Source organism: Sus scrofa, chromosome 15 (assembly GCF_054392235.1).
Source record: "Sus scrofa isolate SSC_HxYL_T2T_F1_AM1 chromosome 15, Sscrofa_HxYL_maternal_Yorkshire_Landrace_v2.0, whole genome shotgun sequence".
Lineage (NCBI taxonomy): Eukaryota > Metazoa > Chordata > Mammalia > Artiodactyla > Suidae > Sus > Sus scrofa.
In genome coordinates this window covers 31,672,874-31,698,077 of record NC_139397.1, presented here as the reverse complement: position 1 = coordinate 31,698,077, position 25,204 = coordinate 31,672,874, and the positions used below count along the sequence as shown (strand labels likewise).

The following is a 25,204-nucleotide window of genomic DNA, read 5'->3' as shown; positions in this document are numbered from 1 at the left end:
GTGCTCCTGGGACCACAGGTACCACATATCTGGTTCGTCTGTGTGTTGTGCAGGGAAGAGGTGGCCATCCTTGGGTGTGGGTCCACCTTGTGCCTGGGTCTTGATCTGTCATGATGAGTGCCCTTTCCCAGGGCATCACCTGAAGACCAAAAGACATGGTGTGAGTGAAGCACTTTTCTTAGTGCTTGGTTCCCTGTGTGTGGTTGTTTTTCTTCTTCTTTGTCTCCTATTCGCCTCACAGGCACAACCATTCCGAGCAAGTGGTTTGGTTATAATATTAATCAGCTCAGGTGTTTGATGCAGAGGACTGGTCCAAATAGCAGAACCACTTACGCATGTAGACATTGTTTTTTTTGGCTGCACCCACAGCATATGGAAGTTCCCAGGCCAGGGTTGGAACTTGCATCACAGCAGTGACCCACGTTGCTGCAGAGACAAGGCTAGATCCTTGATCTGATGTGCCACAAGGGAACTCCTATAAACATCTTTTACCATGTACATTTCCCTTCTGAACTTCAGAAAGGGGATTGGGCAGGGGAGGGGGAGTAGAGTGGCATAAAGAATTCTTTTGTTTTTTTTTTTTTTAAGGATATCCCTTAATAAGTAACTACAAGTGACATGTCATCTTTCCAACAAATACGTGTGTATGTTTATGTATGTGTGTACAATCAGTGTATCAGATCAGATGAATAGATATCTAGACAGTTTTATCCTTTTGATATGTAACCAACCAACCTGACAGCTTGATCTCAAACTATCTTTTTCAGATCTTATAGTTCATAGAATTATCAAGAGGTCACCCAAGCCAGTGCCTTTATTTTGTAGGTGAGAAAACTTGAAAGCCAAATGGCTTAGGATTATATCCCTAGTTGTTTGTAAAGTTGAGCATAGACTCTATTTTGGCAGATTGCATACATAGCTGCTCTCTTGTCTTTGTCCTTCTCTGAGCTTGGCCTTTAAGGTAGCTAATGTGTCCTGGTCTCTTGAGAGGCTGTAATAGAACCTGATCATTATTCTTTCAAAAGAGCAGAACTTACTGTAGTTATACCAGTTATACCTAAGTATGCACACACATATATATTAAATCTACTCATTTTTTGCTATAATTTTATTACTCCTTTTCCCCCTTTAAATTCTAACTTGAGCAGTACATGTCCCTACCAACAGTTTCTTTTTTCCTAAATATAATGATACCCATCCTACAAAACTTGAAAGTAAGTATGTCCTACCTGAGCTCAGTTTAGGAACTTTGATTTTCATTGTACATGATGAAGCTGCAAAACCTTCTTAGATCAAAGAAGTTGAAATCAGTGGGAGGAGGAACATCCACAATCAAATTGGTTAATTTTATATCTCCTGGCTCAAGAAAAGTGATTCATGATGCCCTCTTTGTGGAATATGTTTGTTTTCCAAAGGTCTAGCTGGGCCGGATCTTTTCTGTTTTTGCTGCCTCTTCATTTTATGGCCGAAGCAAGTGCACTAAAATGATTAGTTCCTGTAGAAGAACTTTTGCCTTCAAATCAAAGGTTATTAGAGTCATGGTTCTGCTCCTCTATTGAATATTGAGTGTCTGTTGCTGTGAACTCAGATGGTTTTCAAGTCTGAGACTTACTGCAGTGATTTGTGGACTATTTTAAGGCTGTCCAGTCTCTTCCCTGGCAGAGGGCTTGAGGAAGGACTTGCCAGCTTGCAGGAGTCGGGCAGGGGTGGGGGTAGAGAGTGGGAGGGCCCAGTGCCACAGATCCTGTCCCCAGGAGAGCAGCAACGTCATAGTTGGAAAAGCGCATCCAAGGCAGTTGTGGAGGAAGACTACTACATAGGACACTGGGGTTCTGAGAACCAGGAGAAGAGATGCTAAGAATGATTTGGAAGTAGAAGAGCTTCCACAATTTGCGGCAACATGGATGGACCTAGAGATTATCATACTAAGTGAAGTAAGTCATATAGAGAAAGACAGATACCATTATGGTAGCACTTACATGTGAAATCTTTAAAAATGGTACAGATGAACTTTTTTACGAAACAGAAACAGACTTACAGACATAGAAAACAAATTTATGGTTACCAAAAGGGAAAGGGGGTAGGGAAGGGATAAATTAAGAGTTTGGGATTAGCAGATATGCACTACTATATGTAAAATAGATAAACAATGAAGACCTCCTGCATAGCACAAGAGAGCTATATTCAATGTCCTGTAATAAACAATAATGGAAAAGAATACGAAAAGAATGTGCGTGTGTGTGTGTGTGTGTGTGTGTGTGTGTGTGTGTGTTTAAACTGAATCACTACTATACACCGGAAACTAACACAACTTTATAAATCAATGACACTTTAATTAAAAAAGAAAAAAGAGCTTCTGGATCAGAAAGGCAGTGGGCTCTTTCTGGGGTCCAGCTTTCTTGGTCAGATGGTATGCTGTGCAGTTGTATTTGTTGAAGGGCCTAGATAGATGAGACAAAAGAGTTATGGATTAAGAAGTTGAATTATTAGCCCCAGGCAAGATTTTCCCTGAGTGTTATTAATGATGTTCTTACTTAGGAAAATGTTGCTCATTTGAGGGCTGTTTGTTTCAGTCCTTGGAGTTATTGCTGGTGCTGGCTTTCTTCCAACCTTGGTGATCCTCTGAGGTTTCAGGAAGAAATGGGTTTGTTTTTCTTCCCCCCTCTCTGTGGAGTAATCGGTTTATATATAATTTAATTATTTTGTTAACCAGTTATCCTATCACCATGTGAGAAAACAACAACCCTAAAAACCCACCGTACTCATTCTGTGTCCAGGTGTGCAGAATTGACTTTTCCTCCATTATGAGTGAATATGCAATGGTAAGGATTCTTGCTAAAAGCTGAAATAGACTGACTTCATTCCCCATGCCTTCAGGGATGCCCTTGAAATCCTACACGGTATTTTCCAGTGATTTAGAGTAACAAGGACTGAGATAAATGATCAGTTTCAAAGAGGCATTAAAGTCTTGAGTATTCTCTAGGGAAGTCATATTTTAGAATATCACCTTGGACTGTATTTTCATCAGATTGAATTTTTGAAGATTCTTCTAAGGGCAGAGGAGGGAATGCACTCTCCTTTGTTAGTATCTGATCTCACTAATGTCTCTCCTTCTGGTTGATTTTCTTTATTCATAGTCTTGTTTCATCTTTCCCTATCATGCTCTTCATGAGGACATTTTTTATCCTGACATGCTACTGTGTACATTCTGTTATTAGTGTGGTGTTGACTGCAAATCTGGACCTGTTTGTTCATCCTCATGCTTTTTTCTGTGTGGTAGAAGGTCTCACAGTCAGGTCTGCAGTCCATTTGAAGTCTTCATGTTATAAATATGCTTTAAAGCACTGTCTTACTGAATTCATTTGCAGACATCTAATTTGAATTAATTCAGTCCAGCCTAAGAACACAAGGCACAGATAGGTACATTGCTGCTGGGACCAGCTGAGGCTCCATCCGCTTGGATGCAACTTTACCACTGGTTCTTCCTCATTTTTCTCATTCATAGAGCTCCTTTCCTTTGTGATTTTGCCTTTCATGGTGATTTTGCTGTGTAAGGGCTTAGCATGTAGAAAAAGACATCCCAGGCAAGTCAGTATTTTACTTTTTTATGAGTAAAAACCATCGTGACTCCTTATGAGGAGTCCCTTTTAAGTCTCTGAAGCCATTCACAAATAGGGCCAAGTCTAATTTTATTCCACAAGAAGAAAAAGAGAATATTGTGCTTTTCTAGCCAGGTTTCCACCCTGCCCCAAACTTTGCTGCCCTCTGCTTGCTGATTTCAGATCATTTGCAGCAGCAGTGGGCCATATGCAAATTTCCCATTTATTTTCCGTCCTAGTGAAAATCACCTTGCTTTAAGAGTTATTTCTAGATTAGTGGAACTGCTTTGTTTTCTTTGAAGACGTACCAAGAGCTCCAGGGACAACCAGTTCATCTGACTCTGCATTGCTGACACAGGAGGTCTGACCTCACCTATGTCCCTGCCTCCTCAGTGACCTAAGGATGCCCCAACCTCTTGCTCTGTTCATTTTTATAGGTCCACCTGGCCATAGAAACATTATTTCCAATGCCTGTTTATTAGCCATCTTTAATGTCATATATTAGTAAATGGATGTTATGCTATCTTAGAATTATATGGCCTCTGGCAAAGAGGCCAGATATAATACCACTCAATGCGTTTTTTCATTTACCTGGAAGTGTGAATTTGCTTAATTTTCTTTGCTAATCTCTGTTGAAGTCATTCCTATAAAATCTGGCTTTGCCCCATGCTCTTTCTTCTTCTCCCAGTTCTTTAAACCTTAGTGCATTGGTAGAAACATCCATCTTCCAAAATGGCACTCACAAGATTGCTAAGGGTTTTTGTTTTTTTCCTTCATCTCTTTTTCCAGTAGGTTTTATAATTCTTGCTCCTTGAGATAGTGTCAAGTGAACAGCTAGAAAATGAGGAGAATCCTTGATCAGTTAGCCTTAAACTCTGGGTGCATTCTTAATTTGGAATAAATGATGGAGTTCTATGGCTCAGACGCCTTGCTGTTTCCTTTCTAGATGTGCCACAGCAGGTCACGAATCAATTCCTGTCCTTTTGCGAAGTAGTACGCCTTTGCATTCTCCTTCCCTAGCGGCAATGTTCAAATGTTTCAATTTTCTGCCATAAGAACCCTCCCCCCCCCGCCCCCCTGCCGTGTAGAAGTGTGAAGATTAAAAGATTACAGTATCAGTTACTGTGAAGTCCTTGGAAGGACAGATATAAGTGCAGTCATGGGCTCCTTGGGACCTTCGCTGATTATTGTTTATTCTGAAAGGAAGCTTGTCTCTGGATTGCTAAAGTATGGGAATCCGACTGATAGTAGTAATAACCCACTTAACCCACTTCCTGTATACTGGAAACTGTGCTTGGGGCTTTGTACAGGCATTCATTCATTTACAGATGAACCAGCATACTTAGTGTCTCCAATTCATATTTTTTAGGTTGAAAACTGGTGTCCTCATTTACCTTGGAGAGCAAAAAATCCCTATGAAGAAGCTGATCATAATTCATTGGTAAGTGATTTTGAAAAACCTCTTCCTAGGCTTGTGATTTAGGCATGATGACAAAGGATACATGTGGAGTCTTCTGAAGATGCCAACTATAACCTGAAATAGTGGTAAACTGAAGAACTTCGGTCCTCCATTCAGTATAATTTTTTTTTTTTTTGCTTTTCTAGGGCCACAACCATGGCATATGGAAGTTCCCAGGCTAAGGGTCGAATCAGAGCCACAGCTGTCAGCCTATGCCACAGCCACAGCAACTTGGGATCTAAGCCTCGTCTGCGACCTACATAACAGCTCACGACAATGCCAGATCCCCAACCCACAGAGTGAGGCTGGGGATCAAATCTGCATACTCAGGGATACCAGTCAGATTCGTTTCTGCTTCTCAATGACGGGAACTCCCCATTTTGTACAAATTTTTGAATAACCATATCAGTCAACCAGTTTACCATATATTTGTTTATTGAGCAATACTCTGAGGGTTCCTGAGTGACAGGCTACTGATAAAAACAGGACCTGGTGCCAGTTATGGAGGCACCCAGTGAACTAATAATGAGGGTTATAGTTGTAAATAATAACCACAGCCATGTAAACACTGGACTACAGGCCCATGGAAATTATTGAGGAAGTGGTGATCTCAGCCTACATGGGTCAAGAGAGAACGTAAAGAAAAGATGACATTGGAACTCCTGGAGTTGAATTAAAAGTGATGAATGGGAGTTCCCGTCATGGCTCAATGGTTAACGAATCCGACTAGGAACCGTGAGGTTCCATCCCTAGCCTTGCTCAGTGGGTTAAGGATTTGGTGTTGCCGTGAGCTGTGGTGTGGGTCGCAGAGGAGGCTTGGATTTGGCATTGCTGTGGCTGTGGCTGCAGCTCCGATTAGACCCCTAGCCTGGGAACCTTCCTTATGCTTCTAGGCGGCCCTAAAAAGACAAAAGAACTGCCTTGAATTTTCCCAGGAGTCTGCTGCCCTGCAGTAGATCCAAGGGGACAGTAAGTTCGGGTGCAGAGAATTTCAAGGTACATCAAGCATATTCACTGTAAAATATGCATTTTAACATAGCCCAGAATTTTGCAGTTCCTGTGCTTCCTTTCTCAACTTCTAATTTTTTAATGATGTCCCTTATAGCAGTGCAACAGTCAGGGGCCTTTGCTTCAATTTGAAATTCTAGGACCTTCAAGCAAAGCTGTTCAGCAAACCAGACTCACTTTTGAAGCCCTGTATTTAATTGACTCTATCTTTCAAGTTTTCAGATGTCACATCACAACAGCCATTATACTTGTGGACGTCTTATCTTCCATTCATTTTTATTAAATTTCTGTTTCTAGGCAGAAATTCGTACAGATTTTAATATTCTCTACAGTATGATGAAAAAGCATGAAGAATTCCGGTGGATGAGACTGCGGATCCGGCGAATGGCTGACGCATGGATCCAGGCAATCAAGTCCCTGGCAGAGAAGCAGAATCTTGAAAAGAGAAAGAGGAAGAAAGTGAGTTTCTGATTAATTCACTTCAGTTAGATGCCAGTTTTCTTTAAAATTTGATTTTGCTTGGAAACAAGACTAAGAGAAATGCCATGTCTCAAATGATAATCCCTCAGGGCAAATCTGTGTAGCCTCTTCTTGTACAGAATTTTGGGGCTTTCCTTTCCCTGTTTACAATAATCTTACTTAGCAAGGACTGGCATACGTGTTTCTTGAATGAAGCCAAGCAGAAATCTGCCCATTAGATTGTCCTATGAACCATCTGACTCTCTCAGTGGCATCAGAAAATTTAATTCTCTTTCCTCTCCCTGAATACAACCTTTGAGAACTTCCCATCACATCACCATGACAAGTTCATGGTTTTGGTACTTGTCAGCCCTGGGATTTGGGCCACTAACTGAGGAGTTCCACAGTTGCAGTGTTTGGTTGGTGCTTCTGCTTCTGTTCCAGTAAGAGAGATACTATAAATTTGAGCCAATTTGTTTTGAAGTTCATGAGAAGATGCTTGGGAATCCTCTAGAATATCCCTAAGCAGAGAAGACCTTATGCCTCACTAGTTATGGATTAAGTGGCTGGATCTGAGCCTTTAGATGAACTGTTCTGATGAAGAATAACTGAGCAAAGTAAATCATCTGTTCTCATATCTAAAAATAAATGAAAAATGAGTTTAAGTGTGCCTAATTTGACTAATTTGATCCCCTCAGGAAAAAAAAATACAGATATACTTGCAGAACCCAAGACAGTTTTATGAGTCAGTCTGGCTTAGATTCCTTGAGTTTATGAGACAGCAGGACCTGACTTCCTGGCAGATAGTCCTCTGTGAAAGAGTATGTGATCATAGATCCAGGTGGGCTGTAAAAAGAAATAAAGAGTATTTCTATGTACTCCTGTGCAGTAATCTCCAGAGTATATTGTGAGGTGAAGACATATTAAGTAGAAAATAGTGAAATTATTTTTAAAGGAAAAGAGTTATTTGTGTATCTATACCTATATGTATACCTAGAGATAGACATATATAATATATGTAATATACATATATACTAATTGCTCAGATTTTTTAAAGGGAAGAATAAACTATCAAATTAAAAATAAAGGAGATGGAAGGTTGTGAATGTATTTAATGGCACAGAACTGTGCACTTAAAAATAGTTAAAAATGATAAAGTTTACATTACGTATATTTTACCACAATAAAAACGGTCAATTAAGGGGAGTAAGAGTGTAACATAGGGGCATCAGGTATGAACAAACTAGACCTCTCTGAATAGATCTTATTTTGTAGATTTGACACTGGAATCATTTTACGTAGTGTAAAACAAAATTTAATTATGAAAAAAAAAAATCTAAAAATCACAAGGAAAATAAAGCATGTAAACTGAGCACATGTCCAGGTTCACTCTAAGCACATAGAGAAGGGCTATTCTTAGTGACTTTAGAACACAATACATTGAATGTTGCTGATGGGACATCACAAAGAATTTAAACCCTGAAAAAATATCTTAGAACAATTTTTCCCAATTGTGTAGATGATGGTGTGGAATTTCTCCTTCTGAATCCATTATGTGTATTGGAGTGAAGCAAATGAGCCATTATGTTAGTGTCCTGGAGAAGCAGTGTTTTCAGTGTGGAGAGAGGAAATAACAGATGTGAGATGGATAATGTTAGGTAAAGATAGTGTAACCCTGGGTTAGAATTGGAAAACTCTTTACGAACTCATGATTAGTTTTATCCTTGAGAAAAAGTAAATTTTCTAGCTCTGTCCGCTGAAAAGGCCTAGAAACAGTGATCCTCTGGAGAACTTTAAGCACCAGGCTTTGATCTCGAAATGCCATTTCACTAAATGGTATAAGAGGTTCTTGGAAAAATAGCCGATTGAGGTCCGAGGCAGATGTTGTGCGTGTTGAGCTAGGAACACTTTGTCAGAGCAGAAAGCAACGAAACGATTAGACTACTAGGATTTTGTCAAAGCACTTAGAAGCCAACCTTAATAGCCTCCCATTGTCCAAGATGGCACATTTTGTTCACCGGTAAAAATAAGAACTGCAGTGTCATGAAACACATTAAATATATTTATAGTCATGACTTTATAGTGATATATAGTTTTTACATCTTCATTGGTCCTCATTAGAGTATGCCAAAGAACAAATGTGTTCTCTTGAAACTGGTAAATAAAGAGAAAGAATCAAGTATTTACCAGGCTTTGTCTGTGGAAGCTGTCCTTCACGAGGGGGGTGCTTTCTCTTTACAGAAGTATTCCAGCTAATAAAAGCAGACAGAATGATAGACTGTCACCATTTGCAACCCCTAATGGATTAATGCATCTAGTTAGTGGTCATCAGTCGCTGCTAACATCGCAGAACACTCAGATATTGTTCCCACCACTGGAAGTACACAGCACCACCTATGAAGTGGTATTGCCAAAAAAAAAAAATCAAATACATATTTCATCATGTCTGCAGATCTAATGACTAGTTTACTATAAATACGAGAGACAGAAGAATCCCTTACACAGTCAGCAGAATCTGGAGTGTGAAAGACTCAAGCGGAAATACAGCCCAGTTTCTTTGACAAATTACGAGCCCCTCCCTCCCCCAAAAAAGATGACTGGGTACTAGTATAGGTTAGAGAAGGCTAAAAGATGGACGAGGCATTACAATTAATGCCCTTGATTTAACTTCTGACTCAACCAACTGCACTTGAAAAAAAAAAAGGCGGGGAGGTGGGGGGGGTTCCTGTTGTGGCTAGCATCCATGAGGACTCAGGTTCAATCCCTGGCCTCATTCAGTGGGTTGAGGATCTGGTGTTGCCGTGAGCTGTGGTGTAGGCCAGTGGCTGCAGCTCCCATTTGACCCCTAGCCTTGGAACCTCCATATGCCGTGGGTGCAGGCATAAAAAATGAAAAAAAAAAAAAAAAGGGAGGACAATTGAGCAAGTGTATACACTAAATGGATATTGGATGATATGAAGGAATTAATAGCTATGTCAGGGGTGATGGTTGTATTCAATACGTTGGTGATATTATGGTTGTGTTTAAGTGAAAGTTTATTTATTTTAGCAACACAAACATTCACAGATGAAAGGGTAGGCAGTCTAGGATTTGGCTTCAAGATAAACTAGAGTGGTTGGGAAAAAATGAGGGATGTACATTAAATAAGATTTGTCAGGAGTTAATAATTATTGGGAATTCCTGTTGTGGCTCAGCAGGTTAAGAACCCAGCTAGTATCCATGAGGATGTGGGTTGGTTCCCTGGCTTCAGTCAGTGGGTTAAGGATCAGGCATTGCCTAAAGCAGCTGCATGGGTCACAGATGCAGCTTGGATCCCGTGTTGCTGTGGCTATAGCACAGGTTGGCAGCTGCAGCTCTGATTTGACCCCTGGCCCGGGAACTTCCATATGCTGCAGGTGAGGCCCTAAAAAGAAAAAAGGCGAGGGGGAGTTAATAATTGTTGAAGTCTGTAATTGTTGAGTACATCAGAATTTACTGTATTGTCATGTTTGCTTTTCCTTGTGTTTGAAGTTTTCCTTATTAAAAGCTTAAAAATATTCCAGCTGTGAAAAAAAGCCTAATGTTGTTAAAAGATATTTGATTGTCCTAGCTTAGTCTCCTTGATTTTCCAAACATATTCCACTTTTTGAAAGCAGGGTTATCTCTCTACCTTTGCCCCCCTAGCCATTCCAAATATAGTAATGACTTTATTTCTCTAAAACAACAATAAAACGTCTCTTCCTTCCTTTCTCTGCATCTTCTACAAAAATTATTTACCCCGTGTTGAGATTTCATTAGAATGTAAACATGACTTTGGTGGGTGGCTTTTGGGTATATGCCTGTGGGGTCTGTACTTGCTCCAGTGGGAATCAGTATGTTCCTCTTCTTTGTTTTTTTTCCAGGTCCTTGTTCACCTGGGACTCTTGACTAAAGAATCTGGATTTAAGATTGCGGAGACAGCATTCAGTGGTGGCCCTCTTGGTGAACTGGTTCAGTGGAGTGATTTAATTACATCTCTGTACTTACTGGGCCATGACATTAGGATTTCAGCTTCACTGGTGGAGCTCAAGGAGTAAGGAGATTACTTTTCAATTTTAAAATCAGAATACAAAAAAGAAATTGTAAACTGTTAAAGCCCTCTATTAGTGTGTAATTTCTTGTGGAGGAAAATGAAAGTGATAATTCACTAAACATGAGATAAGGAGATTATTTTCAGGAGCTATATACATACACTGTGAAAAGGATAATATGTTTTCATTGTAGCTGCAGGCTCCAGAGGCTTCATAAATGAATGCCAGAAAATTCAAACTAAGGAGCTTATTCTTTGCTGTTACAGGTGCTTCCAGCATCTGCAGCACAAAACATTATTGACTTTCCTAATTCCCTGTCTCTTGTTGGAATTCATACCATTCCCTCCTCAACATCAAGCTTTCTAAATCTTAAAACAAGGCAGGTTCCTGTTTGTAATTTAATTTGGATAGAATGAGTTGCTCAAAAGCCCTGATCCAATCCTATTTCAATTAGCGAACTTTAGGCTCTGAGTCTGTCAACTCTACCTGGATTTTTGGTTTCCCTGAAATTTTCTTGCAGTTGGATCCCTCTCTTTATCCCCTTTAGATTGACATGGCTGGCCAAGCAGAAATGCTTAGAGCCCCCTCCCTCCTCTTCGGATAACTGCCCATGGAGCTTCTGTACCCAGTAGCCAAGTTAGCATGTTGCAATAGTGTCAGCTGTTCCAAAAGAAATAGCTTGAATGAACAGACATTCTAGAAATGGGAGAGGTGTTAATATATGTCCCACCCATCCTGCTCCTACTTTATTGTTCCAGACATGGATGCCCAGAGAGGTCATTTGGGTTAGGTCTGAGGTCCACACCTGATGAGAGGCAGTATTGAGATGAAAACAGTAATATCAGTGAGATTATATCAGCTCTCATTTGTTAAATGTTTTCCATATGCTGAAAGCATGAGAAGGGCTTCAGTTACAGCAGCAGTATCAACAGTTATGACAACCATAATATTGATGATGCCTATTAAAAGCAAACATTTGTTGAGTGCTTCCTGCACACCAGATACTAAGAGCTTTCCCTGTTTCATCTTAGTCCTTAACGCAGACCTGGAAGTAAGTGCTGGCTCTTTCTCTGTTTTAAAGATGAAGAAACTGGGATTCAAACCAAAAATGAGTTCTTCACAGTCCCATGGAGAGTATGTAGAAGAGTGAGGATTTGAGCCCTCTGTCTGTCTGACCTCAAATCCTGTGCTCTTGACTGCTGAACCACTGTGCTCCTTTCAGAGCTTGCTAAACCTAAGGCCTTCCAAGCCCTTTCATCACCACTCATCCCTTTAACAGTTGCCTTCCTCCTACTTCCTTTAAAACACCTTGGGGATGGGGCGGCGTAGGGGGAGGGTAGACTGGGAGTTTGGGATTAGCAGATACTTTGTTTTATATATAGGATGATAAACAAGTTCCTACTTGATTGCACAGGGAACTATATCCAATATACTAAGATAAACCATAACAGAAAAGAATATAAGAAAGAAAGTATACGTATATATAACTGAATCACTTTTCTGTACAGCAAAAATCAACATAAGTCAACTTCAATTAAAACATCAAATATAACAAAAAAAATAAGTTATAATTTGGTTTCTCAATGCAAAAATAAATAAATAAATAAAACACCTCGGGAACACAACCTATGAAGTGAGTGCCTTCATATATTGAGCTGTTATTCCTTCAGTGCTGTCCGTGGCCTGGTTCTTGGTATGGGACATATAGGGATGACCAGCATGCATCCAACCTTTTGACAATTGCAACTGATATACTGCATAATTGCTCCAATTACAATGTGATGAGTATCATCAGCTGTGGGTACTAGAGTGTCAGCACAGGGAGGGCAAAAGCTGTGTGAATATTGCTCACCTCTGGGTACTGAGCACCTAGAACAGTGCCTGGCACATAGCAGTTGCTCCTAACGATTTACTGAACAAAAGAGTAAAGGCATGACCCTTCCCAGACAGCTGCCTGTCCCAAATTCTACTCACTCATTAGGTCTCATCCTCCATCACAACTATTCAACTCTGTCCTTGTAGAAGGAAAGTAGAAAGTAGTCATGGTATACAAATAATGAGTATAGTCGTGGACCTATGAAACTTAATTAACAAACGCAGGCAGAGGACTATGTGTGGCCCATTGAACCACAGCTGGCTGACTCCTGGTCCACCCTGTAGTCAGAGGCTCCCAACCTGTCTGTACCTTGGAATTACCTGAAAGAATCAAAAGATGCTTGTGACTATGTCCTACCCGCAAAGGTTGTCACTTAACTAGTCTAGGATATGGTCTGGGTTTGGGGAGTCTAGAAAGATCCCCAGGTGATTCCAGTGTATAGGCATGTTTGGAAACCACTGCTCCATGTTGCTTCCACAGTTTTCTTCTGAAATAAAACATATCTGGCCCTGACAGCAGTGCTTAAAGACCTCCACGATCTTCTTAACAAGCAAGTTAAGTGGAGATAGATTCAGACCCAGATCTTTCTTGGTTTCAAAGGCTGTGTCTGTACACCACCATTTGCTTTTGCAAGAGTCAGAATCGAGGTTCTGGATGGACTTAATGGGTGGGAAGAATTTGCATAGATGGCTGGTGGGAAGGGCCATGCCATCCTCCCTGATAAGGATTCTTGGGATGGTTATTTGCCTCCTGAAGTTACTGAGTGCAGTACCTTGCAATAAATTGTTTTTCTTTCTTTTTCTTTTCTTCTCTCTGTCCTTTCTCTAGGATAATGAAGAAGGTTGTGGGAAACCGATCTGGCTGCCCAACCGTAGGAGACAGAATTGTTGAGCTCATTTATATTGACATCGTAGGACTCGCTCAATTCAAGAAAACCCTCGGACCATCCTGGGTGCATTACCAGTAAGTGCTACATACTGTTCTTAAGTTTTTAGAGCTTTTTGTTTTTTATTTATTTTTTTTTTTTGTCTTTTTGTCTTTTTGTTGTTGTTGTTGTTGTTGCTATTTCTTGGGCCGCTCCCGCGGCATATGGAGGTTCCCAGGCTAGGGGTTGAATCGGAGCTGTAGCCTCAGCAACGCGGGATCCGAGCCGCGTCTGCAACCTACACCACAGCTCACGGCAACGCCGGATCGTTAACCCACTGAGCAAGGGCAGGGACCGAACCCGCAACCTCATGGTTCCTAGTTGGATTCGTTAACCACTGCGCCACGACGGGAACTCCAGAGCTTTTTATTTTTTAACGAGAGTAACACAGTTGCTGGTAGAAAAAGCTCATCAGATGTTATCTTTTGAACTGTGCAGCGTATGTTTCTCGTGCCTAATTGAAGTTCACAATCTCCAAAGTACCTTTTCACTTTCAAGCATTGTTATTTTCATTGATCTCTTTTAAGAATAAAAAACAAGTGTCCAACCTCCTTTTCACCTTCCTTAATATTTAGCATTCTTCTCTTGGTTTGCCTATACCAGTCTCATCCTTTTACTCAAATAACAATTTTGATAAAATATAGACAGTGTCAATTTTTATATCCTTCAGGTTTGAGATGATGACTCATTTCTTTTTCCTTTTCCTCATCAGTTTTGTCATTCTTGGAGGAGAAAGCTGGGCATAGCTTCTCTGAATGCTGGGGTCTTTGTACTTTTTAAGATAAGCCTCATGCTTAGCACAACCAAGTATTGTTACTCTGTACACAATTTGTATTATTTAATCTTTTGAGAAAGTCTTAGTTTGGTACTATAGCACTACTTTTAATGCTTGTGTGCATTTTTAACAAGATGAGAGTAGCTGTAAGTCTCAGTATTCAGCAGGCAAAAAGAGTAGTTTGAGTTTAGTATTTTTTATGAAAGAAGAGTGGTATGGAGGATTAATCAAGATGGCAGAATAGGAGGACATGAAACTCACTTCCCCCTGTGAACACATCAGAAATGCATCTAGATGTGGAACAGGTCTCAGTGAAAACTAACTGGAAACTGTCAGAAAGACTCCTGTACAACCAAGGCTGTAAGAAAGATCCATAGGTAATGGGTTAGGAAAGGGAAGAAAAATGATTAGATGGGGACCTGTAGAAGGGACTCAGGCAGATACCTGCCCTGGGGAGTGAGCGATGAGAACCTTAGGTTGGGTGCCTGAGTCCTGGGGTCCTCCATGGGGGAGATGAGCCCCCCTGGCAGGTTGGAGAATTGCTGGGACTCCCAGGAGGGCTGTGGGAAGCTGGACTCAGCTTGTGAGGAGCATGCATGTACTGGTTTGCCCCTGAGGCAAGGCAGAGAGGATGGATAGAGATTTCCTGCAGCGGCCTCGGCATGCCAGCCCTAGCCAAGTGAATGCTCTAGCTCTACTTATTCTGTGTCAGAACACAGCACTGGATCTGTCATGGCCACAGTTGGAGACAGAAGACCATGGGATGCAGAGGTGACCTGGTCCCAGGATGGAGCCTGTGTGAGGTGACAGTGGCCCCCCCCAAAGTGGGTTTTTGGCAGTGCATCACGAACAGCCCAGACCTCCGATGGTAGCTGTTCCACCAGAGCTCACCCCTTGATACATGCTTAGAAGTCACAAAGGCTCTACCTGCTAAGAGGCCATAGCAAGGCAAGAATGGAAGAGACTGAGGGCAGTGAGTGCCTGTGAGGGACAAAGGGGCTTGGATATGAGGCTGCATCTAGTCAAAGAGGAAAGCAATTGCTAGTGCTTGCACAGGCAGTGCACAGAGACAGCTTTGATCTCTGTCTGTGGCCAACACGAGCCAAGAGCCTGCACCTGCTGCCCTTACTTCAGCACCCCACCACTGGAGTGAGGGTCCCAGGGCTGAGAGAGGGGAAGGCACACACTTAAAGCAAACAGAGCTAGCTCAGGCCCAAACATCAGGGTTTCTGCTCCAGCAACTTGGGATCAGGCCTCACCCTTGATAGGGAGATGATGGCCACTAAGCAGAGAGGGAGCCGCATTTCACTCTCAGCTCCAGCCCCGCCCATATGAAGATGATAGCTGCCAGTATACCCCAAGGGAAGGCATGATTTGCACCCATGTCACATCCACCTCTCCCACCAAAGACACTGGGCACATGCAGTCTGTATAGGGGCATTCCCCATAAGGACACCCCTTCAGGATGGCAATAGATAACTTCACCTTAATTCATAGAGGCAAAGAAAGTTACACAGAATGTAAAGGCAAAGAAACTGATCTCAATTGAAAGAGCAAGAGAAAAACCCCTGAGAAAATAATCAATCAGAAATAAACAAATTACCAGATTAAGAATTCAAAGCATTGGTAATGAAAATGCTAAATGAATTAGGGAAGAGAATAGATGAACACAGTGAGAATTTTAACAAGGAGCTAGAAAATATAAAAAAAGACCTAATTGAAAATGAAGAATTCAATAGCTGTAATTTAAAAAACACACTAGAAGGAAGGAATAGAAGACTAAGCAATCTAGAAGTATTCCTAAGTGGTCTGGAAGAGAGTATAATGGAAATCACCCAATCTGAAGAGCAAAAAGAAAAATAACTTTTTAAAAATGAGAACGGTTTAAGAGATCTCTGAGATTACTTTAAGCACATCAAGATTTGCATTATAGGGTCTCAGAGCAGCAGAGAGAGAGAAGGGAATATAAAATGTATTTGAGTAAATTATGCTAAAAATTTCCCAGATCTGAAGACGGAAACATCCATAAACAGGAAGCACAGAAGGTCCCAATCAAGATGATCCCAAATAGACCTATACCAAGACATATCGTGATTAAAATTATAAGCGGTAGAATTCTAAAGGCAGCAAGAGAAAAACAGGTCATGCTTTGGAACCCCGTAATGCTATCAGCTGATTTTTTTGCAGAAACTTTTAGGGCAGAAGGGAGTGTCCTGATATATTCAAAGTGCCGAAAAGGAAAAATTTGCAACCTAGGATACTCTACCCGACAAGATTATCACTGAGACTAGAGAGAAAGATAAAGAATTCAGACAAGCAAATACTAAGAGTTCGTCAGTACTAAACCAACTCTAAAAGAAAGGTTAGAAGGTCTTCTCTAAGTGGAAAAGAAGAAAGAATCTGTAGGAAATGGAAAATCCCACTAGGAAAGGCAAATATATAGTAAGGACTGAGGATCAACCAGTTAAATAGGCCAGTATGAAGATTAAAAGACAAACAATTTTAAAAGCAGCTATAACCACAATAAACAATAAAAGGATATGCATGAAGATGTAAAATATGATACCAAAAACACAGAATATGAGGGAGGAGTGTAAAAAATGTTGCTCTCTTAGAATGAGTTTAAACTTAAATGAATACCAGTTTAAAACAAGTAGATATAGGGAGTTCCCGCTGTAGCTCAGTGGTTAACGAATCTGACTAGGAACCATGAGATTGTGGGTTTGATCCCCTGGCCTCGCTCAGTGGGTTAAAGATCTGGCTTTGCCATGAGCTGTGGTGTAGGTCGCTGATGTGGCTCAGATCCCGCTTTGCTGTGGCTGTGGCGTAGGCCGGCAGCTACAGCTTCAATTAGACCCCTAGCCTGGGAACTGCCATATGCTGCAGGTGCAGCACTAGAAAAGACAAAAAGACAAACAAACAAACAAAATACCAAGTAGATATAGTTATAGGTCAGTGTATATGAGCCCTATGGTAACCACAACTTGAAAACCTACAATAGATATACAAAAACTAAAAAAAAAGGAACAGAAGCATACTGCTAAAGAAAATCATCAGACCACAGGGAAGAAACCAAAAGAAGAAATGAACAGAGAATAACTATAAAAACTGGAAAACAAGTAATAAAATGTTAGTAAGTACATACCTAGCAATATAATAATGCTTTAATCAGTTTACATAGGGTGAATAATTGAATAATAGAAGACCCATCTATATGCTGCTTTGCACACAGAAACTGAAAGTGAAGAGATGGAAAAAGATATTTCACACAAATAGAAATGGCAAGAAGTCGGGTAGCAGTATTCATATTAGACAAAACAGACTTTAAAATAAAGGCTACAACAAGAAAAAGAAGAGCATTATATAATGGTAAATGGATCAGTACAAGAAGAGAATAGCATAGTGGTTAACACACATGCAACCAATATAGGAGCACCCAAATATATAAAACAATTATTAAAAGACCCGAAGAGAAAAATTGACAATAATACACTAATAGTAGGGGATTTTAACACCCCACTTATATCAGTGGACAGATCTTCTAGACAGAAAAATCAATAAGACAATACTGGTCTTAAGTGACACGGTGGACCAATTGGACTTAGTAGATATCTACAGGACATCACATCCAAAAACATACACTTTCTTTTCAAGTGTATATGGAATGTTCTCGGGGATAAATCCCATTCTGGGCCACAAAACTTAAGAGGATAGAAATTATATCAACAAATTTAAGAGAATAGAAATTATATCAAGCATTTTTCCAACCCCAACAGTGTGGATAATCAAGCACAGAAAGAAAAATAGGAAAAGAACAAAAATGTGACAAAAACATGCTACTGAAAAAAAACCAATGGATCAAAGAAGAAGTCAGAAAATACCATGAGACAAATGACAGTGGAAACACAACTCTCAAATATATATGGGATACAGTAAAAGCGGTTCTGAGGGAAATTTATAGCAATACAGGCATTCCTCAAGAAATAAAATTCTCAAATAAACAACCTAACTTAGCACCTGAAGGAATTCGAAAAGGAAAAACAAACAAAGCACAAAATCAACAGAAGGAAGGAAATAATAAAGACCATAGAGGAAATAAAATATAGACCCCCTCCAAAAAAATGAATAGAAAAGATAAATGAGACCAATAGCTGGTTTTTTTTTTCAAAGATAAAGAAAATTGATAAACCTTTAGCCAGGTTCACCAAGAAGAAAACAGAGAACCCAAATAAACAAAAGAAGAAAGCGGAGAAATAACACCAATACCACAGTGATACAAAGTCATAAAACTCATCAAAGTGATTATAGATGGAACATATCTCAACAAAATGAAAGCCATTTATGACAGGCGCACAGCTAATATCCTACTCAGTAATGAAAGGGTGAAAGCTTTTTGTCTAAACTCAGGAATAAGACAAGGATGCCTCCTCTTGCCACTTCTGTTTAACATAGTGTTAGAAGTCCTAGCTACAGTGGACAGACAAGAAAAACAAAAAAACATCCAAATTGGAAGGAAAGAAGTAAAACTGTCAGTATTTGCAAATGACATGATATTTTATGTAGAAAACCTTAAAGTCTCTACCAAAAAACTATTAAGCTAATACATGAATTCAGGAAAGTTGCAAGATACAAGATTAACATACAGAAATCTGTTGCTTTTCTATACACTAATAATCAACTATAGAGAAAGTAAAAAAAAAAAATCCCATTTAAAATTGATTCAAAAAGTATAAAATACCTGGGAATAAACTTGACCAAGGAGTTAAAAAAACCTGTACTCTGAACACTATAAACCATTGATAAAGGAAATTGAAGGTGATACAAGAAATAAATATCCCAAGCTCTTGGATTGGAAGAATTAATATTCTCAACAAGAATATACTACCCAAAGCAATCTGCAGGTTTAATGTGATTCCCCATCAAAATACACATAACATCTTTCATAGAACTAGAACAAGTAATCCTAAAGTTTATATGGAACCACAAAAGATTGTGAATTGCCAAAGCAATCCTGAGGAAAAAGTACAAAGCTATGGGTATTCGATTCCCTATCTGCAGTTGATACTACAAAGCTGCAGTAATCCAAACAACATGGGTGGAAGTGTAAGTTGGTGCAGCCACTATGAAAACAGTATGGAGGCTTCTCAAAAAACTAAAAATAGGACTGCCATAGGACCCAGCAATTCCACTGCTGTGCGTATATTCAGAAAAATTGAAAACACTAATTTAGAAAGATACATGCACCCTAATGTTCACAGCAGCACCATTTACAATAGCCAAGACATGAACAGACTCTAAATGTCCATTAACAGATGAATGAATAGAGAAGATGTGGTACATATATATAGTGGAATACTACTCAGCCATGAAAAGAATAGTGCCATTTACAGCAATGTGGATGGACTAGAGATTATCATACTAAGTAGAGTAAGTCAGAGAAAGACAAATACAATATGATACCACTTAAGTGAAATCTAAAAAATACGGGGAATGTATATAAGCATTATAGAAACAGACTCACAGATATAGAAAACAAACTAGTGGTTACTAGTGAGGTGAGGGAAGGAGGAAGGGCAAGATTCAGGTATGGGATTAAGAGATACAAACTATTATGTATAAAAGAGATAAGTCACAAGGATATGTTGTACAGCATAGGGAATGATAACCGTTATTTTTTAAAAAAATTTTAATGGAGTATAATATAATCTTAAAACACAATGAACCACCAAAAAGGAAAGAAGAGTAATGTGCTCTTTTGTTGTCTTCCATTTCTGACAGCTGATACTATCTTTTATTTGTGATCTATATGTAAAAGTTTCCAATAAATTTTAAAAGGTGAATAAATTTAACTACACATCGTAATTATTTAATTTTGTCAATGGTGCATGAAGTTGGGTAAAAATGGTGAAATTAGTACCAATTTTACCAACTCATAATTAATGTTTACCTTTAGTTTGGACCAATTTCCTAAGAGAACACTCTGAAATATTTCAATTTGTACAGCTCGGAAATCCCTTCATGTTTTTCTTTTCTGTTGTTAGGCTGTAAAGAGATGTTTTGATGTGTTCTTTTAACTTAACCAATAAATAAATCCTTAATTGCCTGAACTAGGTTTCTTCATTTCAGGTTAGCTTATGGATTAATTTTATTAACTTTAATGTCCAAGTTAATGTCAGATTGGAAGTCCTTTAGAGTTGAAAGAAATGAAAATTCAAAATAATAATAGGAATTTTCTTTTTGGCTCGGTGGTTAACAAATCCAACTAGGATCCATGGGGTTGTGGGTTCGATACCTAGCCTCACTCAATGAGTTAAGGATCCGGCATTGCCATGAGCTGCAGTGTAGGTGAACTTCCATATGCCACAGGTGCAGCCCTAAAAAGCAAAAAAAAAAAAGAAGAAGAAGAAAAAGATAATCAGGTAAAATATTAATAAGAATCTTCTCAAAAACAGAGGGAAGGACAAACATTGATTGCTGTAGAATTTCTTTGCAATGACAATGATTCTCTTTTCCCATAGTGATGATTTTCTCACGGGGCAGTGAAATGCTCTTGGGCAGCAGAAAGGGATTCATTGAGAAGAGACTGTGCATTTTTGATTGACTTTTGGATGTACAGGCAGATCTTAGAGATACTGAGGGTTCAACTGCAGGCCACTGCAGTAAAGCAAATATCACAATAAAGCCAGTCACAACAAATCTTTTGTTTTCCCAGTGCATATAAAAAGTTCTCTTTGTGGCTGAGTGGAAACCAATGTGACTAGCATCCATGAGGATGCAGGTTTGATCCCTGGCCTCACTCAGTGGGTTAAGGATCTGGCATTGCCATGAGCTGTGGTGTAGGTCACAGACGAGGCTCAGATCTGGCATTGCTCTGACTGTAGTATAGGCCAGTGGCTACAGCTCCGATTCGACTCTTAGCCTGGGAATCTCCATATGCTGTGGGTGTGGCCCTAAAAAGACAAAAAAAAAAGTTACATCAACACTGTGCTATATGTAGTCTATTAAGTGTGCAATAGCATGTATAAAAAAAATGCACAGGCCTTAATTAAAAGATAATTTCATGAGTAGGACATGCACAGTGTGTGAATATAGTCAATAATTGTCTGATTTCTTTGTATGGTGACAGATGGTAACTAGACTTAATTGTGATCACTTTGTAATATATAGCAATACCAAATCATGTTGGGCACCAGAAACTAACATAGGGTGTTATAGGTCAATTATACCTCAAAAACCAACAGACAAATTATTAGAAAAAAGGGGATCAGGTTTGTGGTTACCAGAGATGGGGAGTTACCAGGAGGAGGAGGAATTGAGGAAGATAGTTAAAGAGTATAAATTTCCAGTTATAAGTAATTACAAGGGATGTGATGTACAATATCATGAATATAATTAACACTGTTATGTGTTACCTATGAAAGTTGAGATTAAGTCCCAACAGTTCTTCTCACAAGGAAAACAAATTCTTTAAAATTTTGTTATCTATATGATGACCATTGTTACTAAACTTGTGATAATCATTCCATGTTGTATGTAAGTCAACTTATTATGCTGTATACCGCAAACTTATTCTCTGCTGTGTGCCAACTATATTTCAGTAAAAGTGGAAAGGAAAAAATTCTTTTAAACACTTTATTGCTCAAAAACACCAATCAACATCTGACAGCACAGGGTTGCCACAAATCTTATAATTTGTAAAAAAAAAAACCTGCAAAAAAAAGCACAACAAAATGAGACATGTCTGTATTTTCACTAAAAAGCAAAATTAAAATCTTAGTCCAGGCCAGGATAGCACTTTGCCTTGTGCGTCAGGTTTTTCCTGTTTTTTGTTTTGTGGCTTTCTCGAAATCTTCATGAGTCATGGGCCACCGTAAGTGTTCTCCCTTCTGTGGAAATAGCCATCTTCTTGGTTAATAAGCCTTGTAAATAAACAAACTTTTTTTTCTTTTTAGCCACAGCATTAAAAAAAGAACAGCAGAGCTGTTTTTCTCTGGCATTTTGCAAGTGGCAAGCATATGATAAATGTGTAAAAGGAACTGGGCATTTGGAACCTCCCTAGACTCGCATCTCTTCACCATTAAGGGCTGTCTGGATGGGAATATATTCTCAGTGGTAGCGTTTAGGTCAATTACAAGGATGATTTCATTATTAAAATCGCCACCGTTGATTGGTAGTTGATTCTTGTGCAACGAAAAGACACCTTCTCAGAGGGGATTTTATGGAAGAGTGCAGTGTGCACCCCTCCTTTATTTCATAAATCACCTGCATTCCTAATAGTAGCTGACAGGAGGGCTGTTAGGACCTTAGCCCCACTGTAGTCATGTGATGCAGCTAAGATTTCATCCAGAAGCCAGGCAAGAGCTCTAGAACGCTTCTCATTTTTTTTTTTATTTTCATTTTCATTTTCTATTTTCATTTCATTTCATTCCTTTTTAAAGATTAGAAACTCGGCACTCTCTCTATTCATCTTGGGTGATGGTGGATGATAGGAATTCTATTAAATATGAAATTATCATCTGATCTTGTAGTTAGGAACAAACCTCCTGTTGATCTTGGGGAAATATTTATAAATTTGTTTGGTTTATATAGGGACCCAGGACATCCAATTAAGCGTTTATTAAATACTTACATGTGCCTAGTGTCCTGCTTGATACTGGAAGATTCATCCCTGTTTTGCTTCATGTGAAGCCTTTTCTGAGAACTGAGAACAGAAAGGAAAGTGAGATGCAAATAGTGCAAGATATCAAACTCCAAATTAGAAAGTAGGTCCTGGCAAGGAGATCCTCAGCATCCATCTCGTAATAGTGTGGCTTAGCCCAGGGAGGATATTCCAGGAATCATTTGGCATTGCTGCAGCCATCCCTGTTAGGAGGCCAGCTGCCTCGGGCAGCAAGGCAAATATCTTTTTAAGTCATCAGTCTGTTCCTGATGCTCCAGACGCACAAAAGACATTAGGGGAACAGCATAAATATTAACAACACAAATCCAGTTCCAAAACACACAGATGTAGAAAGTGATGGAAGAGGGAAAGCTCTAATGTTCAGCCTCCCCTGTCATAGAGCTCAGTCTCTAGCCTCTGGATTATAAAGCAAACCCACCTAAGCTAAAAAACAAGCAAACAAACAAACAAAAAACAGACAATTCCCAAACCAAAGCTTCAAGTATAAGCATGTAGAGTTACAAGTATCTGAGAAGGCCTGTCATTCATTCTGTAGCCTTCTGTTGAGTAAAAGCCAACATCACGTAGCATGCATATTGGCCCTGTATAAAAGTCCAGGATTTCAGGAGTTAGGCTTCTGTCAGGCATCTTTACTCATCAGGGTTTGTTTTAATTACCTAAACTTAAAATAATGCCAATAAAACTCCAAGTTAAAAACAGTGGCAGAAGCTAGAGAGAGTTGGAGTTGATTACAAGCAAAGGGAGGTAGCCAAAGACTTCAAGGCCAAGGTTCCTGTGGCGAGGTGGCCCATTTCTCCCTGCTTTCTCCACTGTCATCTTTGAATCCCAGTTCTGCCCTCTTGTAGGAGCCGGACCTTCCCCAGCCTCACCTGTCAGTGGGTGTGTCCCCCCACCCACCCCATAGTGACCTGCAGGCTGCCACCATCTTTCCTTCTGTTTTTCTGTGCACTACATCTTTCTCAAAAGAAAACACACTGGCTCAACCAATTCCTTTTGTATGTTATTTTAAAAGGAAAACTGTAAGTTAAGAGATGGGATTGTTTTACTGAGAAGATAAAAGGTGTGCTGAGAGCTATTCAAAGAGCAGGAAAAACACACATTGGTCAGTTCCTTGGGGCCCTTGCCTTGCTTTCTCCTACACTGGGAACTCCTATTTCCGTCCGTCTACTGGCTGCCAGGCTGATGGCATGTTCTTGGTGATAAATCTTTACTATGATGAGCACATGTTCCTTGAGAGCCACACAGGAATCCAGGAGAAGGACACTGCTTTTGTGGTCAGCTTGAGGTCATGGCCCACCCATGTTCTGCCTTGCCTTCCTGCTTTCTTTTCTTCCACGTCCAGACAAGTAGTGCTGATCTCTGATGTGAAAACCAGCACACTAAAATGACAATTTACTGTTGTTCTTCCTGGGACATCTAATGTAGTGTAGTGCTTTTTTTTTTTTTAATTGTGCCTTGATGTAAAAATAATAGCAAGATTGACTTCTTAGTAGTGAGGAAAGGAGGAAAGAAATAATCAGATGCATAAAAGTCATTGCCATCATCTGATTCAAAAATGTGAGCTCTAATCTTTATTTACTTTTATGCTTTTTGTTCCTATAAGAGCCATTTAGAAATATTATTAATTCATAGCAACAGAAAATAGTGCTGTTTCATTGGCTGATCATGAGTTAAATTTACATCGATGGTTTGAGACTCAGTGATGAAATAAATGTAATCAAAATCAATAAGTTCTATTTTAGTATTGATTCCTTTCTTCCAATTGGTCATTCTTTATGTACTCCAAAGCAATGGTCAGAAGGCTTTTTCTGCAACGAGCCAGATAGTAAATATTTTAGGCTGTCACAGCTACCAAAATCTACTGTCACTATGCAAGAGCAGCCATAGACATACAGAAACAACTGGGTTTGGCTAGTTCAAATAAAACCTTATTTTTGAACACTGAAAATGGAATTCCATATAATTTTTTTTTTTGGTCTTTCATCTTTTTAGGGCCGTACCCGCGGCATATGGAGGTCCCCAGGCTGTGGGTCGAATCGGAGCTACAGCTGCTGGCCTTCACCACAGTGACAGTGACGCCAGATACAAACCATGTCTGTGACCTACACCACAGCTCATAGCAATGCCGGATCCTTAACCCACTGAGTGAGGCCAGGGATCGAACCTGAAACCTCATGTTTCCCAGTCAGATTCATTTCCACTATGCCACAACGGGAACTCAGAATTCCATATAATTTTTTTTTTTTTCCCCCACTGTACAGCAAGGGGGTCAGGTTATCCTTACATGTATACATTACAATTACAGTTTTTCCCCCACCCTTTCTTCTGTTGCAACATGAGTATCTAGACATAGTTCTCAATGCTATTCAGCAGG

At 39.7% G+C, this 25,204-nt stretch overlaps 1 protein-coding gene across 16 annotated transcripts in view; it reads left to right on the top strand.

Annotated features, from left to right (window-relative positions):
• The window catches only part of MGAT5 (alpha-1,6-mannosylglycoprotein 6-beta-N-acetylglucosaminyltransferase), a 372,876-nt gene that overhangs the window by 234,753 nt on the left and 112,919 nt on the right, over positions 1 to 25,204 (top strand). For 13 of the 16 annotated variants that reach the window (XR_014830585.1, XR_014830587.1, XR_014830586.1 and 10 more), the window contains 4 exons: positions 4,969 to 5,040; positions 6,364 to 6,525; positions 10,407 to 10,576; positions 13,279 to 13,413. Coding sequence is in view for 13 of the 16 variants with exons in the window: in XM_021075187.2 (XP_020930846.1) it covers positions 4,969 to 5,040; positions 6,364 to 6,525; positions 10,407 to 10,576; positions 13,279 to 13,413 (539 nt within the window). In the remaining 3 variants the exon portion in view is untranslated. Of the gene's footprint in view, positions 1 to 4,968; positions 5,041 to 6,363; positions 6,526 to 10,406; positions 10,577 to 13,278; positions 13,447 to 13,735; positions 16,011 to 25,204 lie in introns of those variants that run through there. The other 3 variants (XM_085001411.1, XM_085001409.1, XM_085001410.1) reach the window with 1 other exon arrangement.